The 25,474-nt window shown below is 47.5% G+C and overlaps 1 protein-coding gene across 5 annotated transcripts in view; it reads left to right on the forward strand.

Moving 5' to 3' along the window:
- Positions 1-7,238: 7,238 nt before the first annotated feature.
- The window catches only part of LOC118096106 (broad substrate specificity ATP-binding cassette transporter ABCG2), a 36,495-nt gene continuing 18,259 nt past the window's right edge, over positions 7,239-25,474 (forward strand). For 2 of the 5 annotated variants that reach the window (XM_035137396.2, XM_035137398.2), the window contains exons 1-3: positions 7,240-7,433; positions 16,613-16,704; positions 24,713-24,927. In XM_035137396.2, coding sequence (XP_034993287.1) covers positions 24,779-24,927 — 149 coding nt within the window. In that variant the 5' untranslated portion in view covers positions 7,240-7,433; positions 16,613-16,704; positions 24,713-24,778. Of the gene's footprint in view, positions 7,434-16,612; positions 16,705-19,787; positions 24,456-24,478; positions 24,619-24,712; positions 24,928-25,474 lie in introns of those variants that run through there. The other 3 variants (XM_060274938.1, XM_035137397.2, XM_060274939.1) reach the window with 3 other exon arrangements.

Below are 25,474 nucleotides of genomic sequence, written 5' to 3' on the forward strand. Positions count from 1 at the left end.
AGTAGGGATGAACAGTGTGCAACAGAGAGTTGAGAAAAGTAAAGAGGAGGGGGAAAGAAAAAGGGAGTGAAGGTGAAATAGAGGTTGTCCACAAAAGAACATAAGTCTTGGGTTGAAAAAGGTTATCTACCCCTGATGTATTTATGGGCTTGTGCTGCATGGCACCAGTCCACAAATGACTTCCTTTGTCACCTTGCTGTTATGTCAGTGGCACTGATTATAGGGATTCAGCCAGACTGGTAAAGAAAAAGCGATTTATATGTATTGTATATGCGATATAACATTGTGCCACCAGATGGCGATGTGGAGTCCCATTTTTCTCTACTTGTTTCCCCTGTTTAAATTTACAATGCTCTAAACCAGGCATGTCAAACCTGCGGCCCTCCAGATGTTTTGGACTACAATTCCCATCTTCCCCAACCACTGGTCCTGCTAGCTAGGGATCATGGGAGTTGTAGGCCAAAACATCTGGAGGGCCGCAGGTTTGACATGCCTGCTCTAAACTGAAACACTTCTTTGATGTGTCTCGATCCAGCCTTGGAAAATATTTTTCAGCTGAGGGCCACATTGCCTCATGAGCAACCTTCCGGGGGCCACTTTTCAGTGGTGGGTGGGGAAAGAGGCAAAAGTGGGAGGAGCAACAGGGTACAATAGGCAACATTCCAGCCACACAAGGCTGGACATTCCTCTCTCTACCCAGGCAAACAAGGGACATTGTTACAGTTTGGGAACACTTCCAGTAGGCCAAGGCACTCAAGGGTGCATGGAGCAGAACCAGGGAGCGCTGGAGCCTGGGAAGAAGGGCTGTGGCTTGGGAAAAGTCCAGAGAGGCCTTCAGAGCCGTATTTGGCCCTCAGGCTGAGGTTCCCCACCCCTATGAGGTAGTACAAGTGGCTGAGGGGCTGCAGATACAACACCTGTTAATCATCCCATAAACAGTACATCTGAATAACTGTTTGTGCGCATTTGCTGGAGGTGTCTTGTATTGATATTCAGCAGGTCACCCTTGGTGACCTCAGGGGTGGTGAACCTGTGGACTTCCACAAATATGGTTGGAGCCCAACCCAAAGCATTTTGCTCCCTTAGTTGCAAAAGATGGAATGTCCCCTGCTTCATGTACAGAAGATGGCTAGACAGCACTTGACTCCTACTTCAGTACTGACAGTGGGAATCTTCCACTGCAATTGAGGGCAGCAGGCTCATTCAGGGACAGACATAAAGCAGGCTGCAGGGCACACAACAGCTCTGTTTACTCTGCACCCCATAGCGTTTGCTGCCTGAGGCAGCTGCCTCATTTTGCCTCATGGTAGGGCTGCCTCGGGCTCCTCTCCCCAAGCTGAGGTTTATAGACCCAAAGCTTGTTGAGGGTTTTTTTCAGCAGCTCAGGTATAATATCCCACATTGATGGTAGAGTCCCACAACATTTGGAAAGTCACAGGCTCTCCACCCCAGCTCTAGAAGCACCTCAGTGGGTCACTGCTGCAGAAAAGATGAGCAATTCATCCAATCCAGAGAGACAATCATATCCACAAGTTAAGTTTAGGTAGGAGATCAGTGGCGAGATCAACCCATTCATACAGAAATGATCATTAATCAAAAGGGAAGTGGCCCATTTGTTTCCAATGTAACCAATGGAGAGAGAGGTGAGATATGCAAAGCTCCCCTTTTTGTCTCAGTTGCTTCCCGCAAGCTGAAACAATGTGGTTTGCCTCCGAAAAGCTGGTTTAAAATATGTCCTTTCCTTACCCGACTCTTTCTCTCTCCATCTCCCACTTTGTGTACACACACACACACACACACACACACACACACACACACACTGTTAGAAAGATCTATGGTGTTTTTAAAAAGGGAAATAATTAATTACTCAGCTAACTTGAAAATGCTTTGGAATAATCAGTCACTAATTCACTGAATAGGAAAAGCTGCAAAGGACTGTTATAAAAACGCCGCCAGTTGCATTCTGGCACAGTAAATCTTCGGCCCTTTTTAAAGAGTGGCCTTTGTGTGTACAGTCCAAAGAAAGCATAGGAGAAAACAGTGCCGTCTACAGAGAGAAAGGTCTCTGGGGTCTTCCTGGGCAACCTACACACATGCCTGGGGGTTAGCTAGCAACTGGGCCTGCATATAACCACCCTGTAATAAAGCAACAACAGAATGAATGCTATAAAAAAAAAAAGGACCGGTCGTAGCCCAACTAGCATGCAACTTTTGTGCCAGCAAATCAGGATCGATGTTGAACCAACAGGTCATTTGGAGTCGGTCTGAATTAGGAGTAAGGGACCTGTAGCACAGATTTTGCTGGACTGCAACTCAAATCATCCCTGACCATTGACTATGCTGTCTGGTGCTGATAGGAGTCAGAGTGCAACAAATTCTGGAGTGTACAGATTCCCTATCTGTGGTCTAAAGGAAGAAGAAAAGAACAGGGTGTGCAGAGTGACCTGGGAAAAGTGGGGATCTAGAGGGAAGCGTATGGGACTCGGGTGGTGCTGTGGTCTAAACCACTGAGCCTAGGGCTTGCCAATCAGAAAGTCAGTGGTTCGAATCCCCACAATGGGGTGAGCTCCCGTTGTTAGGTCCCAGCTGCTGCCCACCTAGCAGTTCAAAAGCACGTCAAAGTGCAAGTAGATAAATAGGTACCGCTCCAGTGGGAAGGTAAACAGCGTTTCTGTGCACTGCTCTGGTTTGCCAGAAGCGGCTTAGTCATGCTGACCACATGACCTGGAAGCTGTCTACGGACAAACGCTGGCTCCTTTGGCCTATAGAGCGAGATGAGCACCACAACCCCAGAGTCATGTGCGACTGGACCTAATGGCCAGGGGTACCTATACCTTTTTAGAGGGAAGCATGGATGAAACTGTGATAATGCAGATGGAAGACAGTATCAGTGTGTGGTTTGTAGAGAGGAAAGGATGGGTTGTAGAGACCTGTGCAGTAGGCAGACAGGAAATAAGTGCCATGACCAAAGAGTGTCAAATAGCCCTGCGGTGGTACGGAGAAAGATAGTGCCACAGAGTGCAGAGAGTGGAAAAAGTTACCGAATTACTACTGCCCATGAGCAAGTGTAAATCAGCTACTTTGTATGCCAGCTAGTGGTTTGTATGCCAGCTAGTGGGCACTACCCAGACTTGGTATCTGTGAGGTAAGGTTAGCACACTTAAAATGAATATTCTGCCATGAATAATATGTGTGCTGCATGATAATTTCCTACCTGTTCCTTAAGCATATCTTCAAAAGATCAATGTGCTATTTCAGAAGTTGGGGTGATACTCTACCTCATTGACCCTCATAAAAGAATGCAGTTGCCTATGCTGAAAGCAGAATTTCATAAGACATATCTTTTAGCATGCACAAACAATCAGCAAGTCTCTTTTTCTAGAAATACCCCCAACAATACATGGGTTAGTTTTAGATATAGCTTACATAAACACCCCTTTTTGAATGGGAGGTGTTGAGGATCTAGGTATGTAAAAAGAGCAGGACATAAATATTGCCTACAATTTCAGCAGCTTGCAAGACAATGGCACATATGGATTTTCAGAGCCCGCTGCCCGTAAGAGACTTGTACTGCAAGCTGGAGGTATCATGAGAACATAGGAATCTGCCTTAAACCAAGTCAGACAGTTAGTCCATCTAGCTGAGTATTGTCAACAGCGACTTGCGGCAGCTCTCCAGGATGAAATATCCACTATCTATTTTACAATGATCTGACATTCTTAATACTCTTAATACATTTGAATATACTCTTTATAAACACCAACTTTGCTTGAACACCTATTTGGATGCCATGTATCAATCAGAATGCTTAATGGATGTGTTGTTTATTATTTTATGTGCTGCGAAGTTTTGTTGTTTTCATTGTGTTCCATATTTTCTTTTTCTTTTCTTCTCTCCCCTTTGAGTGAGATGCTTTGAGAGAGCTGTTTCCCATATTCTGTTTAGCCAACATTGAGACCAGCCCATTTTCCAGTTAGCAGAAATTTTCATTTGAGCGGCCGATAATAAGAACACCACTAATTCTTTAGGCACAATATTTGGATAGCTATGACTCTCTAGGGGCAAGAGAGCTATCACTGGGTCTAAATCAAGATGCCGACAATCACATTTTTGGGGAGGGGGCAAATTCTGTCTCCCAAAAAGCTTCAATAGGTAGACAGCACCACCACATGTGTCTGAATGACCCAAGAGCTTCACAACCTCTCTGACATTTAGGGGATAATGAACTGTTTATATGATAGCATTTAAGGCACAGAATATGGCCTGTGAGGGAAGGGACCATGTAGCAAGACATTGCAATGGAGATGCAGTCAGGGAGCACAATACAGAAAGGCAACTATGCTACATAGACCGTTACTCCCACCAATTAAACAACAACAACAACAACAACAACAACAACAACAACAACAACAAATTTATTTATATCCCGTCCATCTGGCTGGGTTTCCCCAGCCACTCTGGACGGCTCCCAACAGAATATTAAAAATGATAAAACATCAAACATTAAAAACTTCCCTAAACAAGGCTGCCTTCAGACGTCTTCTAGAAGTCAGATAGTTGCTTGTTACCTTGACATTTGATGGGAGGGCGTTCCACAGGGCAGGCACCACTACCGAGAAGGCCCTCTGCCTGGTTCCCTGTAACTTTGCTTCTCGCAGTGAGGGAACTGCCAGAAGGCCCTCGGAGCTGGACCTCGGTGTCCGGGCTGAACAATGGGGGTGGAGACGCTCCTTCAGGAAGATAGTGGCATGCAGCAGTTTGGCAGTGATGTGCTCTGGATTTTCCAGAATAAAGGAGGCGTGAGTCCTGTTCAGTAATTCGGTATGCATGAGTACTAAATATTTCAAGGAGCTTCTGAGAATGCTCCTGGCTTGACCCACCCGCTAGATACAGACATGCATTCACTCACACTCCTGGATAATGCATGACTAGTGTTGGCCTGAAAAGTGAACATGAAGCTCCCTCCAAGGAGTTGCAAACATGGGTTGACTAGGGTTTGCATCTCTGCTAAGGGACGGTATGTAGCCCCCCCCCACCCACCCAATGGATACCAATAGCATGTTAGCTCAACAACACAATCTTAGCCCTACACTCTAACCACTACACAACTCTACTCCCAATTTTGGATATTTAAAGGGACAAAACTTAAGTTTTTGTTGGGAAATTTGTGGCCAGCTAGGCTTGCACAGCTCATGCTGCAACATCAAGGCAAAGCCATAGGAAGCTATCGCTGTCAGAAGCAGGCCAGGAGTTGAGTGATGCACAGAGACAGAAAGGCAATATGTTAGGCCAAACAGCAAGTCTCTTATAGCCCTCCTGTCCAGGAGGGATCAATGGCCAGCCTGGGTGGGCAGGGCTATGCCCATATCCTGAGAAAAATATGCCACTACAGTACAGTACAGTACAAGGAAGGGGTTTTATGTTGTAGTTCTCCCAGATCACCACACGGGGCAGCTGAGCATAACACTTGTTCACAAGCAACTTGTTCACAAGCAACTTGTTCACAAGCAGGATTAATTCACTTCATGCTACAGGTGTTGGATCACATGAGTACCAAAAAAAAAATCTCTGTACACAGAAGATTGGGAGTCAAGGGGAAAGGCTCTAATCTACTCTTCTCCCTGACTGGTAGGCTAGTTTTCTAAGTGGATGGATTTTATTTTACTCTTAATTCCATCATGCAAACTCTCACTTGCAGTCGGAAGAAAAGCAGCTCAGACACAGGTTTATCCCATCATCTGCTGTTTAAGAGAACAAGGCCTAAGAGGGGTTTCCAGTGAAATTAAGGCACTTGCACAACTCCAGTTTAACATTAGTCTTGGAATTTGAATGGTCTTCCAGTGTGCATATCCTAGAATACAAGCATTCAGGTGCTCTTTGCAACTCAACCCTCTGTAATAGATTTTTTTTTAAAATCTGTACTAGCTACATGTTTCAGAGGTTCCACACTTGAAGGCGTTACAGGGTATTAGGAAAGATACCTGCGCTTGTGTCACACCATAAGCAACATAGCTTTGTGGCACTTTAAAGGCAGATTTATTGTGGCATAAGATTTCATGGTTTCGTTTCAGCTGGAAGAAGAGCATTCTACCGGTAGTTCATGAAAGCTTATGTCATAGTAAGTCTGCTATTCTTTAAGGTGCTGCAAGATTCTTGGTTGTGTTTACCGATCAAAGCTCTAAATTGGTCTGCTGCTTGTCAGAGCTTGCTGAAGTTTCTGAACTGTTTTCAGAGGCAGCCCCCCATATAATCCATTGCAGTAATCTTACCCTAAGACTCAGCTATACAGCTGCAAATAAAACATTTTAAGTGCATTATACAAGTGTGACGTGCTATGGTCCATGGGGTCACGAAGAGTCGGACACGACTAAACGACTAAACAACAATACAAGTGTGACACTAGATGGCGATGGTGAGCTCATGGCAAATTCAATATATATTTATGTTTCTAGATCATGGGTAGGCAAACTAAGGCCCGGGGGCCGGATCCAGCCCAATCGCCTTCTAAATCTGGCCCAAGGACGGTCCAGGAATCAGCGTGTTTTTACATGAGTAGAATGTGTGTGCTTTTATTTAAAATGCATCTCTGGGTTATTTGTGGGGCATAGGAATTCATTCATTTTTTTTCTTCAAAATATAGTCCGGCCCCCCACAAGTTCTGAGGGACAGTGGACCAGCCCCCTGCTGAAAATGTTTGCTGACCCCTGGTCTAGATTCCACCCCAGAGGTTACCAGGGCATACGGTAGATGGCAGAAGTTAGGCTATCCCTAACTTCAGAGGGAGGGACTGCAACCCCATCCAGAGCAGGCAACCTCCCATATTGTTAGTGCTTACTGGGGCCTTTTTAAGACTGGAAAACATGCTTTAAATATTATAAGTAAAACATTAAAGTTTGCTTAGCAGAAAACACAAGAGACCAAAGGCTAGTCTAGTCCAGCATCCTATCCCGCACTTGCCAAGCTTTTGCTCCGTTTTGCAAGTTTTTTTGTTGCCTATAACTTTGGCCCAGTGCAGTCAAGAGGCAGAGATAACCCAAGTGTTGGCGGGATCTTTAGCAACACCGAACACCGCATTTTTTTTCACACACGCGTTCTTTTCCGCAGCTGCTATTCCGAGCCTTTCAAGAGGCCTCTACGGCACCCACACGCCTCTCCCCTCTATTATAGATCGGCGTCCGGCGTCGCCAACCCGAAGGCGGAACACGTGAGGGGAAACCATGTCGTGCGGTCGGAGAGGGCGGGCTGCAAGAGCTCGTATTACAGCCGAAGGGAGGAAAGGCTTCTTTCTCGCGAAGCCAAGTGGGCCCGTCGTGACAGGAACCCGGGAAGCCAGAGGAGCAGCAGCCGCGCAGCCCAGCCGGGAGAGGCGCCTTTCAGGCCCTTGGAGAACTCGGCTGCGCCCCGGACCCGCCTGGCCATGGACCCCGAGGGCGGTGAGTCACGTCGAAACCCTCCGCCCGCCGCGGCGAACTGCCTTCCCCTCTCCCCGCCCGACGTGCGCCCATCCCAGGCCTGAGCTGCTTTCAGGCTGCAGTCCTAGCGAGGGCGCACCGCTGAAGACCGGGGAGCTTGCTTGGAAGAGGAAAGGAGTTCCACTGCAAGGCTTCCTTTATGCATTGTCTTATGCTACATTGGAATCTGCCCCCGTGTTCCATCCCCGCTGTTAAAATTAGGTGCAATCTGGGGGCGCAGGTGTTGCTGGACTGCAACGGTCAGCACCCCTGAGCATTGGCTAGGTTGGAGGGAGTTGCAGTCCAATTGGAACTGCAGAGCCACAGATTCCCCACTTCCTAAAATGTGATCTCCCAACTGTCCTTTTCTCTTTCCCCAGTTCGCTTCCCCTTCCATAACTCACCTGTGTAAGAACATCTTTGTAAAATCATAGGATTGTATGGTTGAAAGGGGCCAGCAGGGTCATTGGTGAGCACTCGGAGCCAAGTAAGATTGTCTTCCATGAACCTGGTCTTAACAGTGAGTCCGTAAGTGACTGTGGAGGCCACCTCTGGATCCACATGTCCTTCAACAGTGGGGACATAGGTTTCTGGGCGGGAGTTGATCAATGTGAGCATTTGCCAAATATGCCTTCCTCTTAGTATGTTTATCCCTTTCATCCTGAGTTCAAGCGTCTTCAAAGTCCATGACACCTTTGGTAAAAGCTGCTCTCCAATTGGAGTGCTCGCAGGCCAATGTTCCCCAATAGTCTGTGTTTATACTACATTCTTTTATATTTGCCTTGGGACAGTCTTTAAACCTCTTTCGTTAACTAGCAGCATTACTTTCCAATTTTAAGTTCGGAATAGAGTAGTTGCTTTGGTAGACAATAATCAGGCATCCGAACATGACCAGTCCAACGAAGTTGATGTTGAAGAATCATTGCTTTGACTCTGGAGATCTTTGCTTCTTCCAGTACACTGGCATTAGTTCACCTATCTTCCCAAGTGTATGTAAATTTTTTGGAGACACCATTCATGGAATCTTTTGAGGAGCTGGAGATGGTGTTTATAAGTGGTCCATGTTTCACAAGCATACAGTAAGGTTGGTAGTACAATAGCTTTGTAAACAAGCGTTTTGATTTCCCTGAGAATGTCCCAGTCCTCAAACACTCTGAAGTTCAATTGGGAGAAAACTGCACTCGCAGAACTCAGGCGATGCTGGATTTTGGCATCAGTGTCGGCCCTTGTGAAAGATAACTGCCCGGGTAGGAGAAGTGATCAACACTTTCCAACGTTACACCATTGAGTTGGATTTGTGGTGTTCCCAGGGCCGGTGCTAGGGCTTTTTGCGCCCTAAGCAAAAACAGCTTCTGGCGCCCCCCGGACGCATGTGTCATGGCGCATGCGTCATGGCGCACGCACAACACCGCCTCTGCGTCCCCTCCATTGGCGGGAGGAGCGCAGGCCAAGAAGGGAGCTCGGCGCCCTCCCGCCTGTGGAGGGGACACTTTGAGCTCCTCAGCGGCGGCGGCGGCGAGTGAGCGGCGGCAGCGCCCATAGCTGAAGGCTGCCGCCGCTTGCTCACTACAGTCGCTGGGGAGCTCACAGCATCCCCTCCGTGGGCGGGAGGGCGCTGAGCTCTCCTTTTGGCTCGCGCTCCTCCCGCCTATGGGGGGGACGCTGTGAGCTCCTCAGCGAGCAAGCGGGCGGCGGCGCCCACAGCTGAAGTCTTCGGCTGCGAGCGCTTGCCGCCACTACCACCGCCGCTTGCTCGCGCTGCGGTTTAGCCAGGGCTGCTTCAGAGGCTCCTCGCTCGCCCCGAGGAGTTTCTCTCCCGGCCTCAGGAGTCGCGCCGCCCTCTGCCTGATTCCCCGCTGCCATGGAGCCTGGAATAGCCGCTGCTGCTGGGCCGGCAGCCTCCGCCGGAGCCGCAGCGCTCTTCCTGGCTGTGAGTGAGCAGCAGGGCTACTCCGAGCTGCTCTCGCTTTGCGGCGGCGGCCAAGCTGCACCCGAGGTGGGGAGACCGGCGGCGGTGGCAGAGAGCGTTTGTGAGTGGGGAGACACAGCATCACCCCCTGCATTCTGGCGCTCTAGGCCGTCGCCTAGTTCGCCTTTATGGGTGCGCCGGGTCTGGGTGTTCCAGAGGGGTTGTTTTGTGCTTGATGGTGCAGCACTTTTGTTTTTAGCATGTTGAACAATAGGCCAAGCTTTTTGTAAGCTTCTGCAAAGATATTTAGGATGGTTTGGAGGTCATCCTCTGAGTGCGCGCACACTACGTCATCATCAGCATACTGAAGCTCTATGATGGAAGTTATGGTAACCTTGCTCTTTGCTTTCAGCCTACTCAAGTTAAAGAGCTTTCCATCTGTTTGATAATATGATTTCTACTCCGGTGGGGAGTTTCCCTTCAACAAAGTGTAGGATCATGGCAATGAAAATAATTTGGGGTGATAACACAACCCTGTTTAACACCTGATGCCGCTGTGAATGGTTCATTTTGAGAGCCATTGTTATCTGCAATTGTTGCTGTCATATTATCATGGAGGAGCCAAAGGATGTTCACAAATTTAACTGGGCAGCCGATTTTCAGAAGGACAGTACACAGGGCATTATGATTTAATGTCAAAGGCCTTAGTCAGGTCAATAAATGCCATATGCAGGGGTTGGTTTTGCTCTCTGCATTTTTCTTGAAGCTGTCGAGCGGTGAAAATCTTGTCCACTGCCCCCCTAGAAGGTCAAAAACCATTTTGGGATTCAGGTAGGGTAGCCTCAGATACTGTTAGGAGATGGTTTGCTAAGATCCTTGCAAGAATTTTGCCAGCCACAGCTAATAGAGATGCCTTGAAAGTTTCTGCAATCCATTCTATCACCTTTTTTAAAGAGTGATAATTTTGGCACCCCTAAAGTCTGCTGGGATCTCCACTCTCTCCGAGATTTTTTTGATGAGCTTGTGGAGTTGTTGTGTAAGTTCAATTCCGCCTACTTTGAAGACCTTGGCAGGTATCCCGTCAGGTCTGCTGGCTTTGTTGTTTTTCATTTGGTTAATAGCAGTACACAACTCTCCCAGATTTGGAGAATGCTGCAAGCTCATCTTGCACCTGCATAAGAGCATCTTTGTAGAATCATAGGATTGTGTGGTTGGAAGGGGTCAGCAGGGTCATCTAGTCCAACCCCCTGCAAGACAGGAATCTTTTACCCAACCCATGATTCTACTGACTGAGCTATGTAGAGTACCATAGTTTTTTCCTGTTGTCAAACCCAGAAAATGATATAGTTTATTGTGTGCAACCTTTTAGATTTAAGCCCTTAAAAAACACCCTACACTAATAGATGTAACATGTAAATATGAAATTGTCTTTGCAGTTACACAAATATCCTAACCCAGTGGTTCCCAGACCTTTCACCCACACAGAGACTACTTGAAAATTGCAGGCAGTCTTGGCAGAACACATAAAAAATTATCTGCCTGCTGTTGCAACTGTGTTGCTCTGTGCTGGATGCTGTCTGGTTTCTAAATATATTTTTATTGCTTCTTTTGTTTCAATTATTTGTATTTTATCGTATTGCCATTTGGATTCCGCAGAATACGATATAAAATACAACAATCAATAATATAGATGCAATATAAGGAATAAAAGAAGCAATAGGAAAAGGGGCCCCTGACCATCAGGTCCAGTCGAGTCCGACTCTGGGGTTGCGGCACTCATCTCGCTCTATAGGCCGAGGGAGCCGGCGTAAGTCCGCAGACAGCTTCCAGGTCATGTGGCCAGCATGACAAAGCCACTTCTGGGGAACCAGAGCAGCGCACGGAAATGCCGTTTACCTTCCCACTGGTGCGTTCCCTATTTATCTACTTGCACTTTGATGTGCTTTCGAACTGCTAGGTGGGCAGGAGCTGGGACCGAGCAACGGGAGCTCACCCCGTCGCAGGGATTCGAACCACCGACCTTCTGATCAGCAAGCCCTAGACTCTGTGGTTTAACCCACAGCGCCACCTGGGTCCCTTTTAAAAGAAGCAATAAAAACAGTTTGAAAAGAAGCAATAAAAACAGCTAAAATCAATATGAACATCTAATGCCCCTGTCGTGAGTGCCTGCAGGTCCTGTCCCTGCCTCTCACCACCTGGCCTAGGGCGGGGCCTGGCAGGCCTCAAATAGGTCTGCTGCTTCCACTGCTGCTGCTGCCCAGGAGGACTCCCCTGTCGTGAGTGCCTGCAGGTCCTGGCCCTGCCTCTCACCACCTGGCCTAGGGCGGGGCCTGGCGGCCCTGCTGGGGACTGTTGCCCCCAGCGCTGTTGCTGTCCAGGAGGACTCTGAACTGTGCAGAGTTCTTTTAAAAATGTTTTAAATTCTCCTTTTATCATTTTAAACACATTATGTTGGGGGGTTGGTTATTTACTTGGGTCTGGGAATTTTTTAAATTTTGTTATTTCTGTGATTTTTGTTTCTTGGTTAGTATTGTCTTATTGTGTTTTTTGTGTGGTGGGTGCTGCCCAGGACTCTCTCCTGCTGTGAGTGCCCACAGGCCCTGTCCCTGCCTCCTTCCACCTGGTCTAGGGCGGGGCCTGGAGGGCCTCATAAGGACTGCCGCCGCTGCTCTGCTGCTGGTGCTGCCCAGGGGAACTTAAAACAGCACAGAGTTCTTTTTAAAATGCTTTTTAAAGAATTTTTATGTTTTTATTTTCTTGGGATGGTAGGTGGGAGGGTATTTTCTTTGGGGTGGTAGGTGGGAGGGATTTTTAGTTGGGTGTGGGAATATGTTAAATATTGGTGTATTGTAATTTTTATTGTTTTTGGTTTTATTGTTTTATTGTGTTTTTTGTGTTTTTCTTTTGTTCCGTTCTTGCTGTTTTTTACAGAGGTTTTATTTTGTTTTTAAGGGGAGGGGTCAGGGCTGCCCGGGAGGGGGTCCCAGCAAGCAAAATGGCTGGGGCAGATTCCACAGGGGGGGATGCACTGGGACAACCGATCTCAGTGGTCACGGGTAGGAGGAGGAGTTACGCTAAGACCAGACCATGTCATTACCGAGGAGGCAGACTTAGTCGTTGTCTGAAGACTATCACTGCCTCCGGGTCTGGTCTTGACCGGACGGATATTGGAATCAGCAAGGGATACCCACATGACCTGAAGGTGCTGCTGTGCAATGCCAGGTCGATGATGAATAAGACCACTGCCATTCACGACCTGATTGTGGATGGAGGATTTGACCTGGCATGTGTGACAGAGACCTGGTTGGATGAAGCCGATGGGCCCATTCTTGGCGCTGCTTGTCCAACAGGTTTCTCTTATGCACAGCAACCCAGGCCATCTGGGCGGGGAGGGGGGGTTGCAGTGATTTTTAGGAAGTCATTAGTTTGCACCAGGCGTCCTATTGGTAAGATGGAGTTTTCTGAGTGCATGTTCTGGAAGTTGGGCAATAGGGGCAGTACAGGATTCCTTTTGGTGTACCGACCTCCCCGCTGCACCAAGGATTCCCTGCCCGAGCTGCTTCAGGTCGTGTCGGATGTGCTCCTGGAGACACCTAGCTTGGTTGTCTTAGGGGATTTTAACATCCATGCCGACACGACCTTACAAGGAGCTGCTCGGGACTTCGTGGAAAGCATGGCCACCATGGGGCTGTCCCTGAATAAGTCTGGCCCAACTCATAGCCGTGGACATGCCTTGGACTTGGTGTTTACCTCTATGGATGTTGGTGATCTGACATTAAGTAAAAGTGAAACAAAAGAAGTGCCATGGTCAGATCACTTTCTGGTGCAACTGGACTTCTCCGCAACCCTTCCCCTCTGCAGGGAGGTGGGACCAATTCGGATGGTCCGCCCCCGCTACTTAATGGATCCAATTGGCTTCCAGAGAGTGGTAGGGGATGCTTTATCCCATGTCGATGGCCTTTCAGCTGATTCCCTGGTGGCCCGCTGGAATGCGGAGTTAACCAGCGCTATTGACTGTCTGGCTCCGAAGCGCCCTCTCAGATTGCATGGAGCCCGGACAGCCCCGTGGTTTTCCCCGGCGCTGAGGGTGATGAAACAGTCATTGAGACGGCTAGAGCGCCGGTGGCGGAAAACTCATTTTGAATCAGACCGGACACGGGCTAGAGCTCAACTTCGAGCCTACCAAGTGGCAATGGCGACGGCGAAGAGGACCTTCTTCACCGTCTCCATCGCATCTGCAGAAAACAGCAGCAGGAGACTCTTCCAGGTGGTTCGCAATTTAGCGGAACCACCTGCTCCATCCGGGCCCAGTATGGGCCACATGATCTCCTGCAATGATTTTGCAAAGTTTTTTGCAGATAAAGTCGCTCAGATTCGGGAAGAGGTAGACTCCACCGTGGGAGCAGGGCCGGGGCGGGGGAGTGCTAGAGTCCTGTCTAGTCAAGCTTTGTGGGATCAATTTCAATCTGTTACCTCCGAGGATGTGGACAGGCTGCTTGGACGAGTGAAACCAACCACCTGTCTCCTTGATCCTTGCCCATCCTGGCTTATAAAAGCTAGCCGGGAAGGGCTGGGCGATGGGCTTCGCGGGTTGGTAAATGCTTCTCTCCATGAGGGAGCCTTCCCAGACCCGCTGAAAGAGGCGGTTATTAAACCGCTTCTTAAAAAACCATCTTTAGATCCGGCCAATATGGCCAACTATCGCCCAGTCTCAAATCTTCCATTCTTGGGCAAGGTGATTGAGCGAGTGGTTGCTGAACAACTCCAGGCACGCCTGGAAGAAGCGGACCATTTGGATCCCTTCCAGTCAGGATTCAGGCCTCATCATGGGACTGAAACTGCCTTGGTCGCACTGGTCGATGATCTCCGGCGGGCTAGGGACAAAGGTAAGAGCTGTTTCCTTGTTCTGCTGGATCTCTCAGCGGCTTTTGACACCATCGACCATAACATCCTTCTGGACCGTCTAGAGGGCTTGGGAGCTGGGGGCACTGTTATGCAGTGGTTCCGCTCCTTCCTCCTGGGCCGTGTTCAGAAAGTGGTGGTGGGGGATGAGTGTTCAGACCCCTGGGCTCTCACTTGTGGGGTGCCTCAGGGTTCTGTCCTCTCCCCCATGCTTTTTAACATCTATATGCAGCCGCTGGGAGAGATCATCAGGGGGTTTGGGCTGGGTGTCCATCAGTATGCTGATGATACCCAGCTCTACCTCTCTTTTAAATCAGAACCAGTGAAGGCGGTGAAGGTCCTGTGTGAGTGCTTGGAGGCGGTTGGAGGATGGATGGCGGCTAACAGATTGAGATTGAACCCTGACAAGACAGAAGTATTGTTTGTGGGGGACAGGAGGCGGGCGGGTGTGGAGGACTCCCTGGTCCTGAATGGGGTAACTGTGCCCCTGAAAGACCAGGTGCGCAGCCTGGGAGTCATTTTAGACTCACAGCTGTCCATGGAGGCACAGGTCAACTCTGTGTCCAAGGCAGCTGTTTATCAGCTCCACCTGGTACGCAGGCTGAGTCCCTACCTGCCCACTGACTGTCTCTCCAGAGTGGTGCATGCTCTAGTTATCTCCCGCTTGGACTACTGCAATGCGCTCTACGTGGGGCTACCTTTGAAGGTGACCCGGAAACTACAACTAATCCAGAATGCGGCAGCTAGACTGGTGACTGGGAGCGGCCGCCGAGACCACATAACACCGGTCCTGAAAGACCTACATTGGCTCCCAGTACGTTTCCGAGCACAATTCAAAGTGTTGGTGTTGACCTTTAAAGCCCTAAACGGCCTCGGTCCGGTATACCTGAAGGAGCGTCTCCACCCCCATCGTTCTGCCCGGACACTGAGGTCCAGCTCCGAGGGCCTTCTGGCGGTTCCCTCACTACGAGAAGCCAAGTTACAGGGAACCAGGCAGAGGGCCTTTTCGGTAGTGGCTCCCACCCTGTGGAATGCCCTCCCACTAGAGGTCAAAGAGAACAACAATTACCAGACCTTTAGAAGGCATCTCAAGGCAGCCCTGTTTAGGGAAGCTTTTAATGTTTGATGGATCTCTGTATTTTAATGTTTGATGGATTTCTGTATTTTAGAATTTCTGTTTTGTTGGAAGCCGCCCAGAGTGGCTGGGGGAACCCGGCCAGATGGGCGGGGTATAAATAATAAATTATTATTATTATTATATAATGCTCTGTGCCCACTGTTCTTCACAGACCACCTGAATAAATGGTGGTCTGTGCACCATAGTTTGGAAACTCCTATCCTAACCCTTTTGGTGATACTCTTTCAACTGATTGCAGCAGGATTGGGAAACATGCGCCACTCTAGATATCACTGGACCACAACGCCCAGCATCCTTGGCCATTGACCATACTGCCTGGGGTTGATGGAAGTCCAACAATTGGAAAGGCCAGAGTCTCCCTACCGTGTACTAAGTTACAGGCACACACATGAGGCATTATCAGAAGTGTGCATGGTGTGGTTCTCCTGTTATATCAGCCTTCCCCAACCTGGGACCCTGCAGTTGCTTTGGGTTGCAATTTGCAGCTGCAGCAGCATCCAACCTGCAGTGTCACAGCAGTTGTTTGTGGGTGCAATGAATCCATGTAGGAATATGGGGGTCATCCAAACATGTGTTTGGATGAGGGGCAGTGCATGAGGGGCTGCTACTGGAACCGAAAGGTCAAACACTCCCTGCAGATTGCTCTTGACCCAGTTCCCAGCCTATGCTGGGATAGTGAGATAATTTGGAACAAGCAGCTGACAGAGATAGTGATGGTTGTTTGGAAGCCACCTTTGATGTGTGTGAAGCCTCAAGCTGGCACAAGTATTGGGTTGTCAGGTGCACATTCATAAAACAAGTACCTTTTTATGTTCTGAGGCTCTGAATGAGCCACTGTGCCTCTGGCCCTATTCCCCCATTGGTTTCCTGCATTCCATTAGCCGTCCAAAGTCATTTTGTCCCACAGCAGGTTGGAGAGGAGACTAGTGGAAGAACATGAGCTGTGTACACCCCATACATTCAAAGCACATGTAAAGCCCATGCCTTCCCCCAAAGAATCCTGGGAACTATAGTTTGCCCTCCTCACAGGACTGCAGTTCCCAGCACCCTTAACAAACTACCATTCCTGGGATTCTTTGGGGAAGTCGTGTGTTTTAAATGCGTGGGGCACATGCAGCCCTTGTTTAAGTGGTGAAATAATTTGCTTCTGAAAATAATACATAGGCTAGAGCATGACTTAGGCATTAATGTGTGTGCATTTATATTTGGTAGGTGGGACTGCTTGGAGGTGCTGATAGACTGTTCTGGTGAGGTCCTGGGAGAAGCCATTCTGAAAGAGGCTGTACATGGGGTTAACTCTTCAGGTAAGAGCATGCATTGGGCTACTTCAGGTGGTGGCTTGTGTGTCCTCCATTAAAGAGAGGCAGGCTTTGGAAAAAAAACACTTCAATAGAATCTCGTAGAGTTGGAAGAGACTCCGGGGGTCATCTAGTAGTCCAACCCCCTGCAATGCAGGAATCTCAACTAAAGCATCTACAACAGGTGGCCGTGCTAGATTTACATAGTTTGCCTGGCCTGAGAGTCAGCCCCCGTGTGCCCCCTTCCGAGGCAGCCGTGGAGGGTTTCAACACAAGAAGAGACTCCTCTGTGGTGACTCCCCACTTGTGGAATGCTCTCCCCAGGGAGGCTTGCCTGGCAAAAGCATTTTTATTCGCTCAAGCCTTTGGGGCCTTGAATGGGATGGTGTTGCATTGGATCTGCTCTTCTATGCTTATTATTGGTGAGGATTTTAGGCTTGGCTTTTTCCGGGTAATCTCATTTACATTAGGTCTTATTTGATACAAACGAACTCTCATCTCCTCAACACAAAAAAGCCTTTCTCGTTTCTGATCTTTCCTATTGGACACGGTTGAGAATCCCTGTTCACCACACCATGTTGTGGGGAGCTGTAGAAGAATAGCCCATACTCTTGAAGAGAAGTGTGGATACTGTTTCTGCTTTTATATATAAAAAACTATTTTGATACTATCTTATTCTACACTTAAATGTTTAAATGTTTCTTAAATTGTCCTTGAATCTTCCTGCCGCACTTGTCATCCATTCCTGCCACCCCAATGTGGTACACCACACCCTTTGAGAACCACTGGCTCGAGGAACAATCTCATTTTCTCTCTCTTCCCCCACCCTCAGGAAACCACAGTACACTTGTTCAGACCAATCCTGTGTGAGCTTATTAGGAAGCAAGCCCCTTTGTGTTCAGCGGGGCTTACTACCCAGTAAGCGTGCATAGAATTCTAGCTTCAATATATTTGGGACGGCAGGGACAAAAACTTCCAAACAGACTTTAGCTCAGTCGTGGCATTTCCTTTTCTTAAAACCAGCTTTTTCCAGGTGACAGACATGCAAATAAATTTGTTGGGTTACTGCTATGTTCTTTTTTTGTTCCCTCATGTGGTTCCCCTCCTAGTTTTTGAGTGACCATTAGTGCTGGAGAAAAAGAGAAACAGTTGTAAGGTAGATTCAGGTAGGTAGCCGTGTTGGTCTGACGCAGTCAAAATGTGCATGCACACAAAAGCTTATACCAGAACAAACTTAGTTGGTCTATAAGGTGCTACTGGACACTTTTTAAATTATTTTTTTAATAATAAAAAAATCAGTTGTAAGGTAGAATCTGGATTCAAGAGTTGCCCCCTTTTTTCAATTCGGCGCTGTACCAAACTATGGGTCGTAGTTCGGTGGTAGAGCATCTGCTTCACATGCAGAATGCACTAGGTTCAATCCCTGGCATCTCCAAGCAATACTGGGAGAGACTCCTGCTCAAAATTCTGGAGAGCTGCTGCCAATCAGTGGAGACAATACTGAGCTCCATAGACCAATAGTCTGACTAGAATGGGAGACAGTTTCTTTTGCCTTCAATAGTAGTCCAGTGTGCAGCCAGGGCCAGCCCAAGACATTTTGCTGCTTGAGGCAAATGACAAGATGGCACCCCCCCAGATCTGTGTACAGAAGCTGACTGGACAAGTGGCTTAATCTTCCTTCAACACTGGCATCTGCCATGCCTGCAAGGAACCTGGGAGCACAGGCCTGGCAGCATGACACATACCTCTCTGTTCTCCAACAACGGGAAGGCTCAGAAGAAATGGCTAGGGTGCTGCAGTTACTGTTCCTTCTCGCCACCCACTAGCATCTGCTGCCTGAGGCAGATGCCTCATATTGCCTTACAGTAGAGCCAGCCCTGTGCGCAGAAGAGGATAGCCTTTTTCTCCATGTTGTGAAAACCTTCACCCAGTGACTTCTGCAGCTGAGGCCGCTGTGGAAGGCACAAAACTAGCCAGTTATTTTTCTGGCCTACACTGCATTCCCATGAGGAACAAGCCAAAGACATTGCATCATTTCACCTCTGCCCCTTCTCATGTGTTTGCAGATAGAATGAGGCAGAAATGGAGTTTTACGCTCCTCTAAAAACCAACATTATGTCCTGCGTCACTTAAAGACAACAGATTTATTAGTTGTTATGGTGTCACGATATGCTTTGCCTCCTGCAACAGGCTGAAACACCTGTAGAAGTTGTTACACTGGAATTCCTGAATTCACTCTGTGAGGATGTCTGCCACTCCTTTGCCCCACCTTATTATGAACTCTGCCAAAGATGAAATGCACCGAACTTATTTTAATATTAGCAGAAGCAAACTGATTTGAGCATGAGTGCTGACTTAAACAATTGGTGAGCTGAAATTCCAACCTGTTCCATGGCTTGGCCTGGCTCCTCATTTGTTCACCTCATGCCAGTATAGTTATTTGGAGTAGAAGCAACCTTGTATTCCAAAAGCAAAAAACACAGCAGAAATGGAGGGTTCTGTTCACGGGTCCATCTGGGAGCTGCTCCTATGATTGCTTCAAAAGGTCTGGCTGCAAGGACAGGACATTCCCCCAGAAGTGACCTGCTTAGGAAGCAAGCAAGCGAATCCCGGTCACATGCGGTGGGAGCAACGCCTTCAAAACAAACCCTAGCCCAGCTGACTCGTGAGGGAGTTGCACCCTGAGCATGCCGCCTCCCCCTTCACAATCCCTTTAAAGCAATTTCGACTATTTTCCCAACATCATTTAAGTTTCTAAAGTATTTTCTTCTTCTTTCTTAAGCAAACCACCTACCATATGTTCCACCCTGAAAGGAGCAATTGTTGACTGATAATTAAGACACTGCAGTTCGCACTCTGGATTCCTTGCCGCAGCCAGGCACACATTATCCTCCCTTGCTTTCAATGCCGCATTGAGGACCCTGCTTTTCTAACTTCCTTCTGGGGGGGGGATGAAAGAGCTTCTAAAATGACCTCTTCACAACTCTCCCTCTTTCTTTCCATTTATTCTCGTCAACACCCAACAACAATCGTGACTTGGTGCTGGCCTGCTGTTCTCTTCTGTTGCTTCAGATGGGGTGGGGGGTGGGGGGGTGGAGAGAAGGGACAGGAAAGAGGAAGAGCAGGGACATTGCAGTTTTCAGATGACTTGAATGGTAAGGGCCCATTCAGACATTACGTTTCAGGCACGCCTAAAAAGCGTAATGTGACAACATCATGTTTGCAAACATCTGCAATCATGTAGATACACTTGTCAGGGCGGAGGATTGGCCACAACTCCTTGATAAGTAAGCCCTTGATGGCAAAGCTGGGTTTGCTTCTGTGTAATGTGTGAAACAGCCGTAAGATGGGGTGAGGGCTAATTGGTGCGGATGTGCCCCTCCAGAAGTTCACGGAGCTGAAATGCAGCCCAATACCTAGACAATTTGTCTTGGGGAAACTTAATAATTCTAAGGGGGCATTAGGCACCGGGACATCTGGATATAGACCACTGATCTCCATGGTTCTGGATGCTATACTACTTGTGATCCATTGCTTTCTAGCTTCATTAGAATCCCTAAATCATACTGGGCTACTTTGATGATGATGATGATGATGAGGGGCTTTTATGGTTATATTTGATGTCTGGAAGACAATGCAAGTCCAGAGACTGAAAATTAATATACTGTATGCTGAAAAAGGAGAAGCTGAACTATTTGAAGGGAAACTGAACCATTTTGCAACACATACACACCCATAAGAGATTCAGCCTTTTTCTTAAATCGTGATTAGAACATGCGTTGAAAATCAGAAGATGTCAGACTATGGCTGTATACATGCTATCGTACGTTTAGAGCACCTAACCCCTGCAACTGTAGTTACCCCTTCAGAGCTATGATTCCCAGCACCCATAAGAAACTACAGTTCCTGTGATACTGGGGGGGCCGGATGCACTTTAAAGGCATGTTGTATAAGCAGCTTATTTGACAGTGCAGTAGATGGCAGCAGTTTCCCAGAGTCTTGAGCAGCTTTTCACCCGACCTGCTGTTTGAGCCATCCCTGAGGACTGGAGAAGCCTGGGATTGAGCAGGGAACCTTTTGCAAGCAAATCACGCTCTCTGCCACCGAGAAATGGCTCCTTGCTGATTTCCAAGGAGCTTCTACTTAGGCTCAATATACACAGGTACGTTTGTTTATAGCATTTGTAAACCATTTAATTTTTATTTTAGATCTCAAAACAGATTTAAAACATGAAAACAGTCATCACTATTATTGAAACAAAAGGTAAAAGCAGTAAAGCATTGGCATGAAAGCAGGAATTCAGGAAATCCATACAAATAAAATCAAGAGTCCAGTCCTATTTTACTAGATGTCCCAAAGAAACTGATGATTGCTGCTTCACCTATGGCAAGAGGGTAGGACATTCCATCACACAGGGGCAATAAGAGAAGGTGCCCATTGCAGGATCACGCTTGTACAGTATTCTGTAGGGTGTGATACCATGAATAGTATTTCCCAAGATGATGTCTGTCATTATTCACCACCCTGGTGACCTCCAGGTGTTTAGGACCACAACTTTCATCATCCCTGACGACTGGCTGGGGCTGATAGGAGTTGCAATCTGGAGGACAGCAGGTTCTCAAAGGCTGATCCAAGTGGTCTTACAGGGCAGGTGGTCTTTCAGGTAACATTTGCGAGCACTGAGCCATTCATGAGACTGCTTCTACACATTCAGAGCGCTAAATAAAGTCTGCCTTTGAAAGAAGTGGACATTTGTGGTCACTGCAAACTACGAGTTGTTAAACCTCTGGGGAAAGCAGCTGCAGAGAGTAATTGAAGAACCAGGATCTGGGTGACAGCTGAAACTAATTAATGCGGGCTCAAAGAAAGGTGTCTCCCTCCCCCCCCCAAAAAAAGTAGCACTAGAAGGCTTAATGAGAAAAAATAGTCAAAGGGGAAAGTAGCGGCATAGGCTTGAAAAGGCACCCAAGACTCTCTGCACCCAGTCAAGTCAGCCTGCGGAAGAGACGGTCACTCCAGGCACACCTGTCAAAGTCAGAAACTGGCAGCCGGCAGGAGTGTAGTGGCAAGAATGTTAGATTGGGGCCCTGGAAAACCAGGGTTCAAATCCCCACTTGGCCATGACACTCACTGGGAGATCTTGGGCCAGTTAGTCTCTCAGCGTAACCACAGGGTTGTGGTAAGGGTAAAGTGGAAGTGGGGAGAAGGAGTGGGGTGTAGAGAAGAAAGAAAAAAGTAATCCTGCAGAGGAAAGCGAGTGGGAGGATTCCTCCCTAACCCCCACCCCTGGCAGAATAAGACATTATTCTGGGTCTGATCAGAACCTCTTAATGTAACTCCCCACTCCCCATGTGCCACAGTCCCAATGAAAATGGGGGCCACTGTTGACTTTTTCAACTGCAGTGAAACAGAACGGAGTCTCCTGGACGTGACTGGCTGGCTAGGAATTTGAATGTGGGAGCACTTAGTCACTGTGGCATTTTGCCGCAGCTCCCACTTACGCCTTCGTTACTCAGCCCCTCAAGAGAAGGAAAATTGCTTTGCTAGAAAGTGGTAGCTGTAGATTTGTGCTGGGTTGCTGTCTTTTTCTCCCCTGCCCTGGCAGTAAGAAATGGCAACTTCTGCAGCTGCTTTTCACCTGTTGAATTTTTACACTTGGGCGCCCACATCTCTGGTCAGGTTTCTCAGACTTGTACACACAGGTGTTTAAACAGACACTACTTCCAGACTGGACATATTTGCTGCAAAAGACGCCAACGTCCCGTCCCCCATTGTTATAACTGCATGTGAGTTTCACCCCAGTTCACTGCTATGTCAACTTAGGGCAAAGCAAGCCATGGTACCATGTTCATGGTGCAGGGATGGGTAAACTGTAGTTCTCCAGGTGTTGCTGGAAAATCCAGCTTCCATTGGCCCTTCCATTGGCCCTGCTTTAGAGTTTTGTAAGTGTAAATAAATAATAATGAATCTCCGCTTACCTTCATGGAGGAGTGGGAAAGGCAAAAGCTAGAGGGGAAGAAGAGAACAGAGAAGTAAGGAACAAACATGAACAAATGCGTGTATATTTGAGCTTGCCTCTAGCTGGGAATAATGATGGGAGAAGGTTGTTCTTAGTTGAAAATATTGGAGCTGCGGAGAGACATGGAGTTCCCTTCCTTCCAACCAGGTACCTTGTTTTCCCACTGCAACACTGTAATGCCACCTTATTGCTAACCCTCCCTTCTCCTAGGCTGGAGGGGAAGCACATGGTCTCCAAAACCACAAGTATCTTATTTGGATGGTAGAACACTAGCTTCCAAGCTTTGGTACCTGAGGGTTTGAAATTCAGAAAACTGTTTTAAAATGTATCCCCCTCCTGCTCCCACTATGTAAGATGCTTTTCTCCGAAGCTGACTGCTGATTTAGGAGGTTTCCTGTAGAATGGTAATTGTGAACAAACACTGCCACCTGCTGCCCAAGTATAATAATGGCATACCTTTGTTTTCTTCCGGCAATTTAGGGCTACTGACCCTTTTTATAAAAAACTTCCTTGGCAGTAAGGTGCATTGAACATGTTGAGAACTGAGTAAAATGCCTAAGATTGTGCTGCAAGGCACTTTGGAAATGAAACATCCAAATTTGAACAGGAAGTTCAAGTCCCAAGTCTCTTTTTTATTTTTTTATTCCCCGCTGAAAACCAAAGTTTTAGTTGCTTCCTATTTCCTGAATCTGCTGTGGTTTTAATGGCACTGTTTTGTGATTCTTATAGGATTTTTGATTGGCTTGAGTTTCTACTTATTGCTGTCATTTTAATGTTCCGCTATTTTAATGAGACATTTTGCTTTTTATTAGTTGTTAGCTGCTTCGAATTTTTTTATCAAGTTGTAACTAAAACAAAGTGCTGGAAAAGAAAAATAGGGAACAAAAGTTCAGGAATAGAGCATCTCATTGCAGATGGCCATTCAAAAATCTTTAATGCAGGAGTTGGGAACCTGCATAATAACTTTTTTAAAGACCCCTCATGAAAATCCACCAACACTTGAGTGCATTTTTCTCCTAATGTACACATTTCTGCAAAGTATTTTTTCCTAACAATGCATTTTTATATGTTATTTTCACTAACACATGTACTTTTAGGTCCATTGCCCCCTAATATATGTGTTATTTGGAGAAGTGCACTGTAAAATTTGAGGAAGTGTGAGCTCTAGGGGATAGCCGTGTTCATATAGTATTTGGGGAAGTGTGAATTACGTAGGTTTTCATTTGGACTGGGGCTGAAATGAATTTCTCCTACACACCCCTAATGTACACAGAGATCTTGGGCTCATCTTGCTGGCTGTCATTAGAGCCATGCTCATGTTGAATGTTTCACATGGAAGGGAAAAATGAGTTGGGAGTAACTCCGCAGGTGATTTATGCGCCATTTTGTGATACCTGCAGCAGAAAGACCCAACATTCCATGTAGATTCCCCTTGCTGCTTGTTTTAAAAAAATAGCAACATGTCAAAGAGTAAACATTTCTGCATGACTCACTTCCTGGTGTCATTTCACTATTTGCATAATGATATCCACACTTCAGGAAAAGCGACCTGCAGATGTCTAATAGCCATGAAATTTGAAAGTACACCTCTAGTGCTCAGGTATAGTGCAAATCTAGGTCCCAGGTGCTAAGGACTCGAAACAGGAAGTGGATCTACTGCCTTCATACTCGGGGCAACGGAGATCTATTTTGTCTGGAGCTTTTTCCCCAGCTGGAACTCAGTTCTAGCACCTCTCAGGTGGGTGCCAGTGCCATTACGAAAGAACAAGGAAGACGTTCCGGCGCCTCCTTTTCTAGAAAAATAGCACTGGATCAGTATTCATAAGTCTCTGCTTGCACAAGGCCAGACTGAGAAGGACTTTGTCTGAATTATGACTTTCGAGCCGGTGTAATAGATAAAAGTAAGATTGCTTTTGAGATAGCGAAGGGGAGTGAGCTGAGGCAAAGCGAGACAGAGTGAAAAGAGTAAAGCATTGCATGTCCTATTCCCTTCAGGTGACTAAATAAAAGGGAAGCCTTTGCCTCTTCTCCCACCATTCTGACGCGAAGGGGCTGCCTGGAATGGAGCTTGCAAGTATTCAGGATGCTGTTACCCAGCTGAATGTCCATGGCCCAACATTGGCTTTCCAGAACATTAGCTACGTGGTCACCACACGCTGGACTTTACCTTTCAAAGGAAAAGAAGAAAAGGAAGTTCTCAGGGATGTCAGGTAAGCCATTTCAAACGGCAATTACATTTGTACTTGGAACACTGGGGTTAGATTTGGACTAAATTGGTTGCATTCAGTTCTCTTGGAAATCAACGGGAACTACTTTCCCAGCCTCGGTGCCACATCTGCAATATGGGGATAACACGGGCCTAACTTGCAGAGTTGTTTTAAGACGGACTGAGATAAGGGGAGGGGGCTACCCATGAGGTTGGTCTGGAAGCTGCAGCTGGTGTCTCCTGACTTGAGCAGCCTATCACCGGCATAGAGCCCTGTGGCTGGAAAAAAATGCGTTGGCTGACAGCATGCTACAAGACCAAGTTTAAGGTCTTGAGAATTGTATGTAAACTCTAATTAAAATGAGGCCAGCCTATTTGAAGAGCCACTGCCAGGTCCCTGCTGTCCTCAGGGGAGGCGCTTTTGACCCTGCTCCAACGCTCGCTCCATGACCACCCGGAGCAGAACTGCTTCATGTATTTTGGACATCCAACAAGTGCAGCTACGCTTATACAGGGGGAGAGAGCCTGTGACCCTCCAGACATTGCTGAAG

Source organism: Zootoca vivipara, chromosome 5, assembly GCF_963506605.1.
Source record: "Zootoca vivipara chromosome 5, rZooViv1.1, whole genome shotgun sequence".
In the NCBI taxonomy this organism is placed as follows: domain Eukaryota; kingdom Metazoa; phylum Chordata; class Lepidosauria; order Squamata; family Lacertidae; genus Zootoca; species Zootoca vivipara.